Here is a 19,028-nt window from a genome sequence, read left to right as displayed (position 1 = left end):
ATGTTGCATGGTAGGAAATAAAGAAAAATGAAGAAAAACATAACATAGTATGTTTCTGTGGCAACGGGCAATGGGGATTATTGTTAAATGAAAGCCTTTCCTGAGAAGGAGAATGAGACTCAATGGAGCCTCTGGAGTGGGAGCGACAGATCTGGGCCAAACGGAGGAGTAAACCACCTCCATGTGTCCTCACATTCATAATGGAGTCTTCTGCTGTGTCGAGAGACACGCGGTGCACACTCGGCTTACTGTGTGTGTGTGTGTGTGTGTGTGTGTGTGTGTGTGTGTGTGTGTGTGTAAGGAAAAACTTCAGCTGACTTTTGGACTGCTGTCCAGTTTTGGATGACAGTGGACTAGAATAGATATAACAGACGTATAACTGTGGCGATGAACCCTATTACCTCTTATGACATGAACAGTATTTTGGCCACTGTTGAAAGAAATGATATGAATTTGTGGCATTTCAAACCTACAGTATCCGTGCCTACTTTCAGCAGCAGAGTGATGTAAAAATATAGCAAATTATGCACAGTTTAATACTGTACATGCTGACATCTCTAAGGAAATATAATGAGAAAATATTACTAAAAGGCAACTGTACTTATTTTTGTAATATGAGACTGTATCTTTCCTTTGAGTGCAGAGACTTGTGATAATAAAATACAGTAAATTTTTCAAGTTGTTGTTAATATTTTTTCTCATGTACAATATTTAACTGTTTACAAAAAATATACAAGAAGCTTCTCTACAGTTTTTTTTTGTTTTGTTTTTTTATAAACACATGAGAATAACAACTCATGCAAGTAGAGTTTAGTTTTTGTAAATCCAACAATGTGCTTGGAAACATTCCTCAGAGATTTTTGTCCATAGTGAAATGATAACATCACATAGTTGATGCAGGATTGTCGGCTGCACATCCATGATGAAAATTTCCTCTTTCACCACATCCTATAGGTGCTCAAAGTCTTTGTCATTGTCAGTAAACCAGCTGATATGATATGACCTTTGTGACATGGTGCGTTATTCTGCTAGAAACGGCCATCAGAAGATCTCATGAGATGAGCATTGTTGTTGACCACATCCATCCCTTTATCACCTCAGTATACCCAAGTACAGTAAGAAGTGATGCTGTGATGCAGGCAAGGGCTCATCAACTCTCCCAAAGCCATGTTCAAAGTCACTTACATTACTTTTTTTCACCATTCTGATGCTCAGTTTAAACTTTAGCAAGTGATCTTGACCATGTCTATATGACTGAATTCACTGTGTTGCTCACATGTGTTTGGCTGGTTAGATATTTACATTAACCAGCAGTTGAACTGGTGAGTATGGCATGTATTGGATGATTATGTCACTTGTTTTGTGTTAAGACTTTGATGTTGTGTTTGTGGGACTGCCTGCCAAACAACAAATAATCAAGTGAGACAAGGGTTCATAATCCCTGGCAAATCTGACTGGGACGTTTCTTACAGTCTTTTTTTTTTTTTTTTTTTACTTTATTAGAAGCCTCTGCCAACATTCCTGCTGTTTCATGATAAACGCAGGTGCTTGGTAATGTAGAAAAACAGAGAAGACATATTGTCTCCAGTTTATAGCTCACTAAGCTAATTTTTGCAGAATAAGCACATGTGGGATCCATCCTTGGTTACCTTGAGTAAACACGGACTCTCCTTTTTGAAATGTGGAACATCTCAACCCGGAGAAAGCCTGTAGGAAAAAAAACGTTTCCAAGTCTCTCATGGAGCCTCCTGTTCATGATGAAAAACTCAGCAAACTCATGCAAATGAACCTGGAAGCAATCCCCATGGATTCTGACACAATAAGTAAAGACCACATCTGAAGGGACTAATGGATCACATCAGTTAAAGTACACATTTGCAGCTGGCTGCACAGTTTCCTGGTAGCAAATGCGCTGCAGTTCTGGGTTCTGTTTTTTTGGATCTGGGTGCATTTTAAATGGCTTTTTTCCACCAGTGCTTCAGGACTCTCACGCATAGTTGATATGTAGGCCATGTGGGTTGTCTGGCTGCGCACCAAAAACATTGACAGCTTTATTTTTGTTTATCGGGGCAATTCTCCGCTAACAACTTTTTATCAACAAACTTGAAATTACTCTCGTATTTGGGTAATTGAAAATGAGCTCTCCCTAATCATGTTGGGGACATTTCTCAGTGGTGGCAGTTCACTAAATCAAAATGAAAGTTTGGTTTCTACAAAGAGAAATCAAGTGTGAGGTTGTTTGGGGACAGCTAGACTTGGATTTACAAGTGTCAGCTAATAACAACAAACATTTGCCGTGGAAAGGTCGGGCATATGGTGACAATGTGTGGACACATATGCAGCTACAGAGCTCTACTGAACCACGCCAAAGAAAAAAATTGAGAAAATAGAGAAAATGCCACTTCATCATCGACATAGTACTATTTATTTTTGCATACAAGTTGCAAAAAACTTGCATGCCACTCAGTGTGCTGTTATCCATGTGTTTTGAGCTGAGATGAGAGAGGATATTTATACAAATTGGTGCAACTGGATCAGGTCTACTAGTCGAACATCTGGCGAGTGCAGTTCTGGCAGGGTCAGATTAGTGTGCGTCTCTCTGCCCTCTTTTTGTCTGCTTTGTGTTTGTCTCTCTGTGTGTGGGAGCCTCGTTCCTTCTTTCTCTGTCCTGAGATTTGGGACAGTTTTAATCCAAACCGCACTGATCAGTCGTCCAGCTGTCCGCTGTCAGTCAATACATCTGGATGAACCAACCTCTATTATCATCCTCTCCATGTGACTCTCAGTTGCTGATTTTAGAAGCAAGTAAATTTTGCAGTGGCGAATTTGTGTTTCCAGGAATAGCAGACTCGATAAAACATAAATGCTCTCTCCAGTGTGGCTTTTGAGCCCGGACACAGATCAGAAATGGATTGCATAACAGGAGGGAATGGAAATGTTCTTGTCCCTCTGGGCCACTGGGAGTGTGTTTGCTTCCCAGTGCATGCCCTGGATGCACCCTCTTTCCTCTCCTTCCTCCCTTCCTTCTTCCTATGCATTTCTCTGTGGAGCGATCTACCCATTTCTGATGCTCTCTGTTGTGAAGCCAGTGCTCACTGTCCTGTGCCAGTCTCATTATAAAAGTGGTCAAGCCCTGTTTGTATGAGGGGAGAAGCTGTAGGCTACTAACAGCTACTGACTGACTCATCAAAGCAAGGATACTCTGACTCATCTCAATGCTGCTAAGTGGAGCGAGCCCAATATGTGATGGTTTGTAGAGATGAATGATGTGACCAAATTAATTTCTCACCACGTCTTAAGACTAAAAAAGTCAATCTTTGATCTTTTCTTTGTTGTTGTTAATAACAGTACTGGTCTTTAGGAGTAATCAAGAGGCTGCGTCTGGTATATGAGGCTGACATACACACACAGGCAAACTCACTGAATCTTGTTTGGTTAATAATGGCAGCTATAGCTTCCTGTGGGTCCCCTTGGGGCCTCATATGACTTCCTGCCATCTTGCACGTCTTTCTTCTGCCTTCCTGTCTCGCCCAGAGATTGCTGGAGGATATATACGCACTGTACGCATATGTGTGTGTGTGTGTGTGTGTGTGTGTGTGCGTGTGTGTGTTACACCAGACTAATCCTCTGAGCCAGCACTGTAAGACTTTACATGAGGTAAAGACATTCATATCCACTCTGGAAATGCCACCTCATAGACGCACATGCATTGGAGAGGATGTCATTATTGGATTCCACATTTCCCATTTAGGTGGAACCCCACACACTTTCAGTCACAAAGACACACCCACTCCCACTCCAGTGCCAGTCATTCACACATTGTAACTCACTGACCTCTCATTCTTCCTGCACATTTTGCTTCCCTCCGGTTTCAGTGTCACGCCTATACTCCACATGTACACTGGTCATTTTTTTTAAAGCAGAAGAGGTCTGCTTTAATGTTGTTGTTTTTTATCTCTTATTTGCTATTCATGTTAAATAGACCAAAGTTTCTAATAATGAGGTGAGCGTATGTATAGTACAAGTAATGAGCCAAAAGCTCAGACTTCAGATTGCAGGGGTGGGGAAATCCAAGCCTCAAGGGCGGGTGTCCTGCAGGTTTTAGATATCACCCTTACCAAGCCTCTGGAGAACTTTAAGACATGTTGAGGAGGTAATTTAGCCATTTAAATCAGCTGTGTTGGATCAAGAACACATCCAAAACTTGCAGGAGTTCTAACCCCCCCTTTATTCTGTATCATGGGGCTCCACCCACCTGCTCTCCAAGCATTCTGTTTGCGAGGTAAAGCAGAAGATGGTTGGCTTAAAGTGGGAGGAGCTACAATGTCTTGGATCCACTGAGGGGCTTCACCAAGAGCCAGAATGAGATAAATAGGGATAATTTTGACCTCTGAATAATGCCACGGTACTCTAGAGTTCAAGAATAAAAATATGGAGCTGGAAATGAGCGGACTGGGTCCACTTCAAAGTAGGCATTTCCTCCTCTGTTCTTTGTCCACACGGCACCATGTCGACATGTATACTCAAGCATTAAGAACGTGCCAAACCAACAGGCTTTGATGTAGCCCTAACCCCAAAACCATGTCGGCCTATTAGTTAAAGCACTGACACTATGACTACACAAGGAATATTTTTAAAAGGTCAGTTGTTAGTTAAAAAAATGTCTTTCATTACCTTTTTCGCTCCCATTCTCTGGTCTGTACCCTCTGCCTCCACTCCCACACTTAATTTCTCTTCACTTAACGTTCTCCTGCAGCGGTACGGCTTTCATAGTTTCATACACAGCTTAGACTTCAATCGCATGACTCATCCCTCTGTCCTATTTTACATTCTTCCCATATGGTGGAGATAAATAATTCAAAGTCCCTGCAGACGTGTTTGAATCATCTGACGTGTGTTATTTCATACAAATTAATTTTATCTTGCTGTAGAAGTCTCAATATGTGCCAAATGTTTAACGATATCTTCATCATTACGATTGCTGGCAGTATTGGAAAACCTTCTGCATCTATTTGCTTTAGGTTCGCTTAAGTTTGTGCATCACTCCTAATCTGTTTTTTTTTTTGTTTTTTGTTTTTTAAAGGAATAGTTGTGTTGTTGTCAGTTTAAGGTTAGGACGATTTAAATAATACCTTTTAATTAAGTTCATTTGTTCCATTACATGACTGGCATGGAAACTGAGTAGACAGGAAGTTTGGGTGTTTGCAATCCCCATAAAACACTGAAATCTACTTTACATCCATTTTACACATTACATTTTACATATTTTCTGGAGACTCTCTCCTCTCATACTGATGTCATAAAATAAAATACTGCTATATTCATATTCCTATCTGGATGTTTAAATAATGCTGCCACTGGGGAAATGAAATGATTATTAAAGCAAAGGTCATTGCCTTCATTAGCTATGATTAGTTAGCGAAAAGCTAATGCACACCTTGCCTAAAAAGACCAGGCTACAGAGTAGATCACTGCAGCACATAGGCATGGTTCAGGTGCTCTTTCCAGGCCTGAAAAGTGTGGAAGTGCCTGAAAACCTGCACTCTTGCATTTTGTCCCATGGTCACCTTTAAAGGATGAAGGAGGCTACACAGGGTGAGCATTCAGTGTCCCTCGATAACACAGTCAGTTCTGCCCTGCTGTCATGGTATCTGGATTCAAAGCACCATGATGATGATAGCAAAAACTGTTAGTTTGAGACTTCGCTAACTTATGGGTCACAGCAGCTGTGATCCAGATGTCATGTCACCTGACATCTATGATGAAGGAACTGTTCGTTCATTGCACCTTACTCTGTCCTTTTTATGCCTTGTTTCTATATTTGTTCTCATTGTGCAGCTCTTAAAAATCCAGTTTTCTTCATTTGTATGCTGAATATGGAAATAGTTTTGCTTTGAATAACTGTCTGGGAACTTCCACTCCTTTTCATTTTATCTCAGGACATTTGAGAAGCCCAACAGTCTTTAGAAACAGGAAATTGAGTGACAGAGCTATCTGTCTGCATGCCTGCATGACACTCGGCGATTGCAACTGTAGCACTTCTTAAAAAATAAATAAATTTGTCATATTATTAGATGGGGAGCTCGGGGTGAAATATGAAAGAAGGGCTTGGGAGGCCTTAGGTATGTATTTTCCCCTCTCAGACAGCAGGTGTAACAATATTAGCTTTGCTTTTATTGAATTTCCAACTGAAGCTTGCTGGAGTGAGAAGACTGGGGTACTTCATGAAGTGGAAAGTAGTTTGGTTTTGTTTTGGAAAAATGAGAAAGGGACCGCATGCTCTTTGGGTGTTGTACTGGTCAGGAGATGCCATGTGATGTGGATGTGGTATTGGAGCACATTTTAAAGGTGATGGAGGGGGGGAACACGATGGGAAATTGCATAACTGGAAAGTGAAAAGTCCTCCTTACAGCTGGCATGACATGAACATTCCTACACCCAGTCGATGTCCTCATTTTCAACTTCATCTCTTTTTCCCTTTTCCTCGATTCTGACGCAGAACAGCACCGGCAGAGCCTGAGAAGTCAACATTATCCTGTTCATAAAGTCTTATGTAATCAATGAATTATATTTAAATGGAATACTATTGTAATCTATGCTCTTCTCACATAATTTCTTTCCATATAAGACCTTAAACTGAGAGGCCTGAGGAGTCTATGCGGAGAACACAAAATAGCACAGAGGTCAGCTATGAACTGAGACAGGCTCAACTGCCATCTGGTTCAAATCCACGGGTCTCATTCTCATGATTTCCCCACCGGCTCTCTGCATTAGCTCCTCCAAAGACCAACAGCTTGGACAGCAGGGCTTTGACCCGGCGAGCAGGCGGCAGGCCAGAATGAGCTGCTTTCTTGTAGCCCATGGTTTCTTCCTTTCCACACTTGTTTTTGTGTCTGCTTAACGAATAAAGACCCAAATGGTGACAGAAATATCAATTTATGTCCCATTTTACAAATGAAAAAATATTTTTTCTTTTTAATGTATGTAATAGCAAATTAAGCCATTTATTTAAATGTGAGTTATGTTTTTTGATTTTAGCTGGGGCTCTTTCTGTTTAGAGTTTGTAGTCTCCCTGTACTTGCACGGCACAAGGACGTGCATTTTGGTGATTCAAAATTGCTTGTAAGTGTGAATGTGACTGTCAGGTCTCCACACTTGTCACTCTGTGACATTGTTCACAAGGTAATCACCAAATAAATAAATAAAATAAAATAAAAAATACATATGGGTAGAGTGTGCTACAGACCAGAGGACAAATATGTAAATCAGATTTTGGGGTGAGCTTCCCCCTTGATACAGCCGGCCCTGTAGACCCACGATGATGAGCTCTGGGTGTGAATCATGCTGCTGAGATGAAAGCCACTTGAACTAAAGATTCTAAGGCTTCATTGTGGTTTCTACTTGTAATAGACCCTCTTGAAATTCACACCCATCGGATTTTCCCTTTTTTTTTTTTTTCCTCTCAAACCCACAATAATGCTACTGCTGGTTAGCCCATTGAAAGGACGAGAGATGATGTCATCCTTCATAGTGTCCGATTCTTGGAATGCGGGCCACCTCAGCCCATCCTGCTGAAAAGCGATGAAAGCAAACCCTGCGAATCTGCTGGTCGGCTTTAAAGAGGCCCCACCTCTGCCACTGGTGGTCATCTTCATTCCAGGGGCCCCAGGAGGCTCGCCCTCTTCTCGTTTACGTCATCGTAGCAAAACTATTATGGTGAGATTAGCCTGAGCCGGAGCACAAAGCCCTGGTGATGTAGCCTCTAGTTGTCTCTTCTGTGCCAGCCCATTTCCAGAGCCACATAGCCTCCGGGTCTCTAACCCGAATGCATTTCTCTTTCTGCGTCCTTCCTTCATCTGACTCCCCTTCCTTTAAACTTTTCCTCCCCTGGCACACAGAGACTCATTTCCTGGGCTCATATGCATTTCAAAAGGTGCAGGAGGCTCCTTGTACTGAGCTGAAGAATTGAGTAGAGCAGCAGGATGAATATTAAAACACTTGTCTGTGGGAAGGAGATTTAAATGTGGCTGTGTAAACTCGACTCATTGCTTAAATGTCTGTATTGTTATAGGGATAAGGAAACAACAGGGCTTCTAGGAATGTGTCCTGAGGGACGGGTTGATTATATTATGTCAGTCTTTAAATGCTACTGGGCTGTTATGTTTGTTTATTCTTAATCACTGTTTTTCTGCACATTTATTCTTGATGAGCTGCAATAAAAACACGAGCCTGTTTTGAAATGTTGGGATGTGTGCTGTGGTGAATGTTAAAAAAAAAAGGAACGCAATAGTTTGCAAATCATTTGGAAGTTCTTGTTTGTTTTCTTCAAGAACATCAAATGTTGACACTGGGAAAAAAAAAATTGCTGCCATATTTTGGAAAGTATTTTTAAATGTGATACTAGAACAAAACAACAAGGCAATAAAGGCTAGAAATGTCTGTATTGCAAACCATCACATTTTATCACTACATCCGCAAATGCAATGTCAACCTCTAGCATGGAAGCTCATTTGAGGCTCGTTTCGGGCCTGAGCTCATTTGAGGTGGAGGCCAAGTGGAAAACTGCCCTCTAGTCTGACCAACCAGAATCTTAAATTCTATTTGACAGTCAAAGATGCTGAAGAGAAGCAGAGCCTTGTTATTAGCTTACAATTCAAAGTGTACATTATGATTGTATGGGGTGGGGGTGGGTGTTTATGCACATTGAATGAGTAACTTGTAAATGTGCGAAGGCACCATTAATGCTACATGGCTGCCCATCCCGGTGATGTGTTTTTCAGGGATGACATTGTGTATTTGAGACATTCTGGATTTCAGCAAGACCATACAAAACCTTCTGCTTGTATTCCAACATGAGTTCTAAACTACTTGCAATCCATACTTGCTTGTAAAAAGTCTGGCTGTGATAAAAACTGTGATAAAAAGAAGCAGCTGAAATACTATGTCAAATTGAATGGGGGGAAATTTGGCTAAAGAACTTCAGCAAATAGTCTCCTCAGTTCCCACTCATAGGGTATTATTATAAGAAGATGTGATGACATGTAGTGGGAAGCATGCCACTGTCCCTGTTACTGAAATATATCAGTAGCATCAAATTCATTCCAGGGATATTTTATTCCAAGCATATTTGCACTGCACAAGACATAATGTGGATTGCACAACACTGGACATTATATTCCTCATTTCCAGTTAATATTTGTACAGCTGCTGTTATTGTGTATATATTTATTTATATTTCTTCATGCATTCTTATATAGTTCTATATTGTGTATTTTGTTGTACAGTTATTTTATTTTCAACTTTAATTTATATATTTTTTCTTATTCTTTCCCAGTTAAATTTACCCTTCATTCTAATTTGTGTTGTACAGTTATTTCATTTTTAACCTTAATTTATATTTTATTCCTTCCTAGTTAAATTTACCCTTTTTAATTTTTCATATTTATTTCCTATCTTATTCATAGCCTTTTCCTTTTTTGTTTTCTTTAGGTCACGAGCAGTTGTCCAAGCATTTCACTACATATCGTACTGTGTATGACTGTGTACGTGACAAATAAAATTTGAATTTTGAATTCAAAACAAAAACAAACTTTTTTCCTTCTTTTTTTGTTGTTGTTTTTTGCAGGATGAGCTGGATTTGACAGACAAGAACCGGGAGGCCATGTTTGCTCTGCCCGATGAGAAGAAATGGCAGATCTACTGCAGCAAGAAGAAGGTGAGTTGGCCTCTGCCGTCCTTTTTCGTACATGGGCTCTGATCTTTGGCTGGCCCTATATTGACTGGCTGCCTGAACCCACAGTTTAGGGCTAAACTGTCAGCAGTGAATGTTATTGAAGGCAGCCTTTTAACAATTTTCAATCAGCTCAGCCACACAGGCCACCTCTTTTCCAGCTTCTCATTTCTGCATTGACGTAAACATATGGACATATTATGCCAGCTATAGATTGCACAATATTTTCTGCAGGTTGTGGTTACATGCCACAACCTTTTTAAGGCCCTAATTCCCTAATTCTCTATACGCAAGCAAGCAATTTCCTCATGCTGCCTATGAATTGTCCTCATACCGTAGACCACAAGAAAAAAATGGTTAGCCCTCTCTTTCACCCCTTTCCCCTCGCCAAAACAACGCTCGTTTTCTTCATACCCTTTAGCGTGTCTCTCCACAACAACTCTGGTCTCACTTTGTGGTCAAACATCCACCAGGAAATTACATTGTGCTTTAGGAGAATTCAGCCCCATCTCCATCCCTCAGTTGCAAATTGAATAAATAGTTGTAAACCCTCTCCTGTGTTTTTTTTTTTTTTTTCTTTGCTGATTTGTTTTGTTGGCTGAGCGTTTGGTGTTGGAAGCAGAACTAGACCACTCCTTCCACTTTCCTGAGCATGCAAGCTTGACTTTGCTGATGTGATATGCTCTGACAACCTTTTTTAAAAGGGGTAAACACACTGCTTTGTGTGTGTACGTGTGTGTGTCTGTGCGCACCTGCGTGTGTAAAAGTCTCTGCTTGTATTGAGTTACTAGGAAAAAGAAGAGTAGTGGAACTGTGGTGTGTTCAGAGGGATGTCAAGGCGAGGATGGAAACTGGAGCACCGCGACAGTTTACAATGAAATGAAATGAAATGCCAGTTAAATTAATAGCAGAAGAAGTTGTAATCTTTTTATTTTTGTTATTATTGTTAAACCCTTATAAAACGATATTAAAGTCTTTATTTATTCATCTATCTATAGATGGAAGAGCCATATACAATACATGTGTATGTGTTATCATTAGGTTTATTTTTGTGTTCACATTAGTAAGGGCCAGTCATGAACTAGATCTGTGGCGTCTGTCGCTTCGGTCCTGAAGGGTGATAATCGGGGAATAACCTGGTTTGCCCACATCATCAGTGTAATTCCCCCTTCTTATTTCATCCAGTTGAAGGACCGATGAGCTGATGCCATGGCAAAGCATCTGTCATCTGTCCGTTCTGTCACAGTTCACAATAAAACTTGCACACACTGATCCCCTAATGGGTCTTCATCCAAACTGTGCTCTTGGTCAAGGTTACATCTCTCTTTTTATGGGGACATTTCCATTTTTTTCACAAGAATCAATACTTCTACAGTATTGGTCAGATTTTACTGAAACTTCCACATAATTATCATCAGAAGAATAAAATCATGCTCATAAGTGTGTTCACTAAGCTGGGAAAGTATTAGATAAGAACATTTGAAAAAGTGATACAGAAAATGAGATGTACATATGATTCCTGGTACATGTGTATAAATTCAGAGTTGAGGGCCATCAAGAAGCCATTCTTAAGGAAAGGAAGCCAAACTACACAAGAACAAAATGAAAGCAGCAGGTTTGACAGAGTGCTAAATATAAATGTGAAATTTTTGGTTTGTCGGAGTACGGAGGCTGTAAGGAGAGAGGTACCACAGTGAGTGTGTACAGCCATCTGTAAAACATGGTGGAGTCTGTGTCGTGGTTTGGGGCTGCATTTAAGTCAGTGGCATTTGAAATTTTTTCAAAACTGATGAAATTATGACAATCAGATTTTAAGCTTCATTTTTCAGCATGACGACGATTCCAAACACACTGCCAATGCAGTAAAAAGCATATCTGAATAGAAAAAACAAAGGATTAACACTATCGTTGCTCAACCGGGCTCCCCAGAGCTCAGATCTCAAAGGTATTGGAACACTGTGGGATCATCTTGACAGAGAGCAGAACAAAAGGCAGCGGACATTCAATAAGCTTTGACTGTTCTTCAAGAACCTTGAAGAACTAGGAAAGGAAAGGAAACACCCAGTGACATATATTTAAAATGCCATCTGAGTAAAACTGTAAAGATATGGGTGGTAGAGATAGTACATGTAGATCTGAGACCTGCCTGTATTCTTATTAGGTAGATCTACAGCAGTTGCTGTGCTATGATATCATATAAGATCTCTGATATAACCTTAGTATGCTTTGCACTTTAAATACCCTGCGTAGTAAGGAAAGATTTGAATTTCTGGCAGAATGTGAAGCCACATAAAAGTTTTCTAATCTTCCGTATCAGTTATTGAATATCTCACAGAATAGCCATAGACATTTATAAGGATTCACTGTACAGTTGTAGAAGGCAGTGGAAACAAAGTGTTGGCAGCAGCCTGGGCATATTGGAACTCAAATGGTTTGCACTGTGCGGGTTCAGATGTAGGATATATTAGTTTGTCATTCCTCCCCCATCTCTGCTAGTCAGAAATAATTTCCTTTGTGAAGCTAAGGTAAAAAAAAAAAAGAAAGAAAAAAGAAATCAGCTGTGTATCCAGGCCAGGAAACAGAGAGCAAAACCAGGGTAACACTGAACAGCGGAAAGCCGGAGGAAAATCCAAACAAACCCTTTATTCATGGATAGAGGCGGCATAATGGAGAATGAGGGGGAAAAAACAACTGGTGTGCAATATCAGAATAATGACGTGTGTGTGTGTGTGTGTGTGTGTGTGTGTGTGTGTGTGTGTGTGTGTGTGTTGCCCTCACATGCACGCAATCGCACAAACATGAACCACCATATAGGAAGGAAAAATTGCATGTTATTCAAACACAAGTACAACATACAGCGTTGCCCTCTGTTGCAGAGAATTACAGCATGACAGTGATTTAAACAGAGAGCAGAATTTCCCCTTAGTCTCCCCTCTGAGACAAACACTACTCCCCTTGTTTCCTCCGGCCAACTGTCGGATCCAGTTGTTGTGGTTAGATAACACTTGGAGGCAGCCACCGAGGGCACAACAGACTAACTTTGTTCACCTGCAAAACAAACCGGTTAACACATTTGCAGCAAACTGTAATTAACAGTTCCATTTTGGCGCAGTCTTTTACTTCAGCTGAAGAACTGAAAGCTTCTTTGTGGGACAACAAATACGACTACGGGTCTAATAACAACAACAGATAGCCATGGATCACTTTACTGGGATCTCCTGTACTACAGCTTTCTCATGCAGTTCTCTAATTGGGCAATCATGCGGCAGCAGGGCAATGCCTGTAATCATGGGGATGCAAGTCAGGAGCTTCAGATAATTACTGTTATTGCCAAATATCAGAATGAGGAAAAACACAGTGTTGTGGATAAATTTGACCTCTCCTGATGGCAGAAGCTCAGCCTGGTATCAACCTCTTGGCCTGTAGTTCATCTAATGGCCACTCAAGGCTAGCTCCAAAAGTGAGTCACTCCTAGGCTGTAGGCATCATGGGTGGTGTGGCACTCGGTGCTATTTTGACATGAGAAAACACATTTTCTCAGCAGCAGTGTTGGAACTGATGGCCTTAACGTGACCCTGTGAAATAACATCATTGTTTGTTGGTAAATTTAGGGCTATTCATTTAAAGATAAACTCAGTTTGTTATCACAGATTTCATCATAAATGCTCCTGCTGTGTAAACAGACAGCTGAACGAGATCATAAAACAGACAGCGCCAAACTTTTTATGGACTTGAACACTTGCGGTGAAATAATGAGATATATAAATAATGGAATTCAAAACATTATAGCGCAAAAATTTAGATTAATGCAACCTTAGTATTAATGTTAGGTGGTTAGACACTTCTCCTGTAACAGGAACGTGCAAACTTTCATGAGCAGTGATCTAAGAGAACTGGACATAATTATGGTCTAGTGAAGAGTTCATCAGGCTTTACACTGATATCTCTGCTTCTGATCTCAGCCACCCAGTTGGCCACAGCTGGAGGTGCTGGGCGTTTATCGGTGTGTTTATCTGCAAAACATGGAGAGAGGGATTTGTTTTTGGTGCTGAGTACAAGTGAAACAGAAATGGCATGTGTAAATCCTTGAATAAGAGTACTGCATTCCTTGCTTGTAGTCGGGTTTGTGTGTGTGTATGCTTGTTTTTGCAAGCCTGACTTGTATCCTGCAGCCCCCAGGTACAGAACACGATGTAATATCCAATAGCTCCTGATAAGTGTTCAGTGCTGGGAGCCAAACAGGGTCTCCTGACTCCTATTAGCGCTGCACTGACACACAAACACACACTCACTCATGCTGTTTTCAGCTCATGATCACACAACATGTCCCTTTATCCAGGAGAAAACTAACAAAAGTAGTTACAAAACTGCTTTTGTTAACAAAACTGCCCTAAATTTCAATTAAATTAGGCTTTTCTGTTTGTTCCCCCAAATCACCCAGCTGCAAGGTGTGCTATGATCTCCTGAAATGGCTTTCCCGTCTGTCTCCAATTATTAGCCACATGTGTTGAATCCCCATCACTTAATGTGACCCCAGGCGAAGAATTCTGCTTACTCTTAACATTTGCTACCTGCAGAAGTGTTACATAATCTTTCAGAATTCAATATCCTGTCCATTTCCTGCCTCCTTAGGTGAGACTTTATATCGCGGCTTCCTCAGATAAATATTCACCTCAGACCTACCGGTTCACTGGAATGTCGAATGATCCTCTCTCATTCCACGGGCGGTAACATATTGTCGTGACAGCTGGAGGAGAAAATATGGAGAAAATATTGACTCAAATAATTGCTGTGGATAGACATGTAGGCATTAAGAAACTGCCATTGTAGTTACTGGGCAGCCCATCGCTTATGTCCTTTACTGTACATTACAGGAGCTACATGGAAAAATTCAGTGCATGCACTTATTTAATAACACTTCCTGCACAACTTCTGCCCCCCCCCCCCCCCCCCAAAAAAAAAAAATGATGATGCACTAGATGAAATGGTGAAATAGAGATATAAATGTATATTTGATTCAGTGGATATGTCTTCGAAGCTTGACAACCCCCACCCACCCCCTGCAAAAAACCCAAAATGTTGCAAAGAAAAATGAATATGAGATGGAAACAGTTTGACATACTACTGAACACTTGAATCGACTGAGCTCGGCGAATTAACGTTTTTGCTGATGTTTTGTTGCAAAAAACACGTTTTGAAATCAGTCTTCTGCAGTGTGCTCCTTTTTGCTTATAAAGTTGTCTTTGAAAAAAGGGTATTTCACTCAGCACAGAGCTGCCTGCTGGTGCTGTCGGGATTTTGGATGGCTCATGAGAGTCCCCACATTATAGCCAGGGTCCCCCAGGGCCTCTCTGAGCAAATGGGAACAGAGTGTGAGGCGCCTCACAAGCAGGCCAATCGCCAGAGAAACTAGAGACCGCGTGGAAACATGTTAGCATGTCTCTGTGAGCCAATCTATAGATTCTGGCCCTGTCTCAGAACCAGAACAGTTGGACGGCGTTTAAGTGAGTGACTGTGCCAAGATGGTTGCCAAAGCCAGGAGAAAATAGTTGGAAAATGTGAACATGCAAATGTGCTGTTGTCAGATGTGTGTTGGGCAAAACATGCGAACACGAGTGATGCTATTGGTTTGTCTTAGTTTGTAGCATGGTGTTATTTCTTTGTACCTTCCTCCCACACTCCTGCTTATCTTTAAAATTAAGAGCATTTGGTATAAGGTTGCCATTACACTTCAAAGTGCTTTGTTTTTAACTGTGGCCAATTGAGTATTTTGAATTCCACCCCCTGTTGTACGTGAAGTTCTGACTTGAAAGGTATATATGCATATAAATCAGTGAGCTCAATTATCATTGTCAGTGAAACTTTTTTAAGAGGTTTGAAATCTTAAAGACGGCTCGCTACATGACAGCAGGGAGGCTGAAATATGTAATTTCATCCTCTCTTTCAACAGGTGCCTCTGCAAACAGTACAGCCTGCCAAACAGACAGGGAAATAATCCTGAACGCTGGTTTTAGGCGGGTATTAGGGCCTTCAGAGAAACGATATATACCTCAACAGATGGTTGTAACAAGAGGAAAGGTTTACAGATACATACCTGATACACTGTTGGGGATTCCTGTCCTCCTATGCTTCAACCTGGGGTGTAAATCATAGTTAGTGTCACCAGACGTGGGTAATGTGTAAGTGTGTAACTGCTGCAGCAGAGTGATGGAGTTGACCTTGAACTGCTGCGACTGAGTGCACAGCTGGAATGTTTTTACCAAGGAGGGGACCAGAAGATCACTTGCATACAAAGATGTGCACTTACTCTCAGGGATTTGGGGTCACTTAGGAATGTTGTTGTTGAAAGAAAAACATCAAACTTGCATGTTTTTTGGCTGGGGAGACCTAAAGGAAACCACTGCCGTCACAGGGAGAACATCTGGTTCAAATGCAGAACGTTCTCAATATGAGGGAACAGTGCTAATAAATCATTTTAATGACATATGTAGGTAGATGTAAATATTAAAAGTCCAGATGCATATTAGGCTCCCTTACATCATTAGAAAAGCTGAATTCTTTGCTTATCATCTCAAATTATATTACCTTAAAAGTCACGAGACTATTCTTTTTCTAAGAAATGAAACTATTCCTTTGCTTTGTTAACACAATGTGCACTACTCACTTTACAGGACAGCATAAACTGGCCCTTACTGATACAACAAAAAAGGCTAAGTGAACATTAGGAAAACCTAAAACTGCTTATCTATTTTTCTCCACACAATCATCTCTGGACTTTACAGAGGATGGTCCAAAGCAAAGTGAGTGACAGTCCTCGGGTCCTACTAACTGTACCAGCCTGGGTATTGTTAATAATCATGCCCATCCCTTTATGACCACGTCGTGCCCATCTTCTGATGGCTGCTTCCAGCAGGATAACAAGTCACAATGCTCATGTCATTTCAAATGGCTCACTAGACTGCAATTCAGTAGAGCACCGTTGGGATGTGGGGAAACAGGAAATTTATATCATGTTTGTGCAGCCAATGGAAAAAATCTTGGGGGAACGTTTTCAGTATCTTGTTGAATCGATATCATTAAGAATTACTGCAGTTCCGAAAGCAAAAAGGGAGTTTGACTTGGTACTAGTGTGATGTGTCTGTGAGATCAGTCAAGAATATTTAATTTGGGCTGGTCTATAGCTGAACCCTCAAAGATGCTCTATATGCCCAACAGTTTCCAGCTTTTTTAAAACAAAGCATAAGAGTAATTTTAACGTGTATTAAGCAAACTTGCATTAGTAAAGACAGCATGTCACTGGCGCCCATTACTAATGCATCCTAAAATTGGGCTTATGGGAGTTTTACATAAACGATTTATGATGAATGACTTTATTAAACATTAACAGCAGGTTTGATGATTTCTTGCTGTATTTGTTTCAAAGCAAAGACATTTAAAAGTGACCCCAGACATTTGAGTAGTAGTGTAATGCAATAAGCACATTCATGCAAATGTTTACTCATGAAGACAAACACAATCTTCTCTTTCATATCCAGAGCCTGCTGTTCGCACCATTCAATTGTAATGAGCACTAATTTAGGAAGTCTGGCTTCTTATCACAAGGTTTTAAACAGTCATCAAGTGTGATTAACTTCCAGAATGATTTGATCAAGCAAGCAGAGCACAAGAACAAACTTACCATCACTTCACCTCTTAGAAATGTCGTGAAAGGGGCAGAAAATTGAGGAAGTGTGTGCACTGATATGACTAGACTGGCCGAAACAAACCTCATGCTGTCACTATTTTTCATTTGTCCAAAAACACGACGTAAATTATAGTACTTTACTTTAAGCTCATGAAACTGCCAAAGTAAATGTTACATTGGACCGTTTTTGAGGGTGTGTTGACGACTGTTACTCGGCTCGAGGGTCAGAAGGAGGCAGTTAAGTTGTTAATCTCAGCGTCAGGATCTGTCTGGCATCGCGTCCTGAATGTGTCAGCAGAACACTGGAAAACACAGTCTGAGTAGCACACTGAGTGCTATTGTTTTTGTTTTAGCCTAGCTTTAAATCCATGTTGGCAAAGAATGCTGGGGATCAGAAACAATGGTTATTATGAGGCCTGAAATCCACTTTAACCAAACTTAGACATAAGTATAGCTGCTAGAGCGTATGCGATTCATAAATAAGTGGAAATGCTGATTTTGCAGCTCTTTTTTATGCCCACATTTGAGCTTCAATTAGTTTCTGTAGATAATAAGAGGATTTTATATCTGGTGCTGGTCCCAGAAAAGAGTTTTTTGTGGCTTAATCAACAGAAATGGGGCCACCATGCAAATATTGAAGCAGCATTTTAAATTATGGAGGGAATGGGTACTATAAAATATAGATTTTTTTTTTTCACATCAGGAAGGAACACAGAGACAACTGACTGCTTTCTACTGCAAGAATTCCTTTGAAGTTAATAAAGTTAGAGCGAAAACAGACAAAGCATTAACTTTTTTTTAAAAAAAATAGAATTTATTCTTAAACTGATTTACGGCCTTGTAAAGTTGTATTCTTTTGTATTGGATTTATGCAGGTTTAATACCTTCATGTGCAGAAAATCTGCCTATGTGAACCTCTCTAATGCAGTGTTTGACCCTGCATAAAAAATCATTAAAAAGATTTTTCCTGAAATTTGCAGAAGAAGAAAAATTCTAATATTTATGTAGATATTTAAAATATACTTTAAGCTTTGGCAAAAACGTTATCATGCAAAGCTGTTCAAATTTGAGTTAATTTGGCACACTTTAACTTTCCAACTATTGTTGGCATACACACAGTAACAAAAACAACAATAATGCTCCACCAGTACACTAGGCTTAAGCTAAATAAGACCAGATGTGAATGAGGAACGTGGTCTCTGTACTCCCCCTTGTTTTGTTTGTTTGTGGCATCATGCATCCTCGAATTGGCCAGGACAAATTGATCTCAGGCAGAGCTATTTGAAAACAATTGTGCTGCACACTTCATTCCTCTGAGCAGTTCTTCTTTTGAATGAAGAATCTGAAATGTTGTGACCTAATTATTATAGACTGGCATGCCTGATCTATTTAGTCTTCATGTGGATGTTGACGTTTGGGGCCGAGGTAGAAAACAAAAGGGAGGGGCGGGCACAAACAGGAAACATATGGTCCAAAATAGATAAGTCTGGTCCCCAGTGTGATGATGTCTTCTGTGGAAAGAGCACATGATTGACAGAAGCAAAAATATTCACTCAGATTATTAGTATTATTTTTTTTAATATTTTCAAAAACTCATAATCTCATATCGCATAC

At 40.4% G+C, this 19,028-nt stretch overlaps 1 protein-coding gene across 2 annotated transcripts in view; it reads left to right on the top strand.

Moving 5' to 3' along the window:
* daam2 (dishevelled associated activator of morphogenesis 2) overlaps positions 1-19,028 on the top strand; it is a gene marked incomplete in the record, with an annotated part of 106,101 nt that overhangs the window by 42,570 nt on the left and 44,503 nt on the right. For both annotated transcript variants that reach the window (XM_014337333.2, XM_042225605.1), the window contains 1 exon segment: positions 9,626-9,715. In XM_014337333.2, the coding sequence (XP_014192819.1) occupies positions 9,626-9,715 (90 nt within the window).

This window comes from Haplochromis burtoni, unplaced genomic scaffold, assembly GCF_018398535.1.
Source record: "Haplochromis burtoni strain Fernald_Lab_line unplaced genomic scaffold, NCSU_Asbu1 Contig_176, whole genome shotgun sequence".
NCBI classification, from domain to species: Eukaryota; Metazoa; Chordata; class Actinopteri; order Cichliformes; family Cichlidae; genus Haplochromis; species Haplochromis burtoni.
Note: the sequence above shows the minus strand (reverse complement) of the source record. Positions and strands in the feature narration are given on the sequence as shown.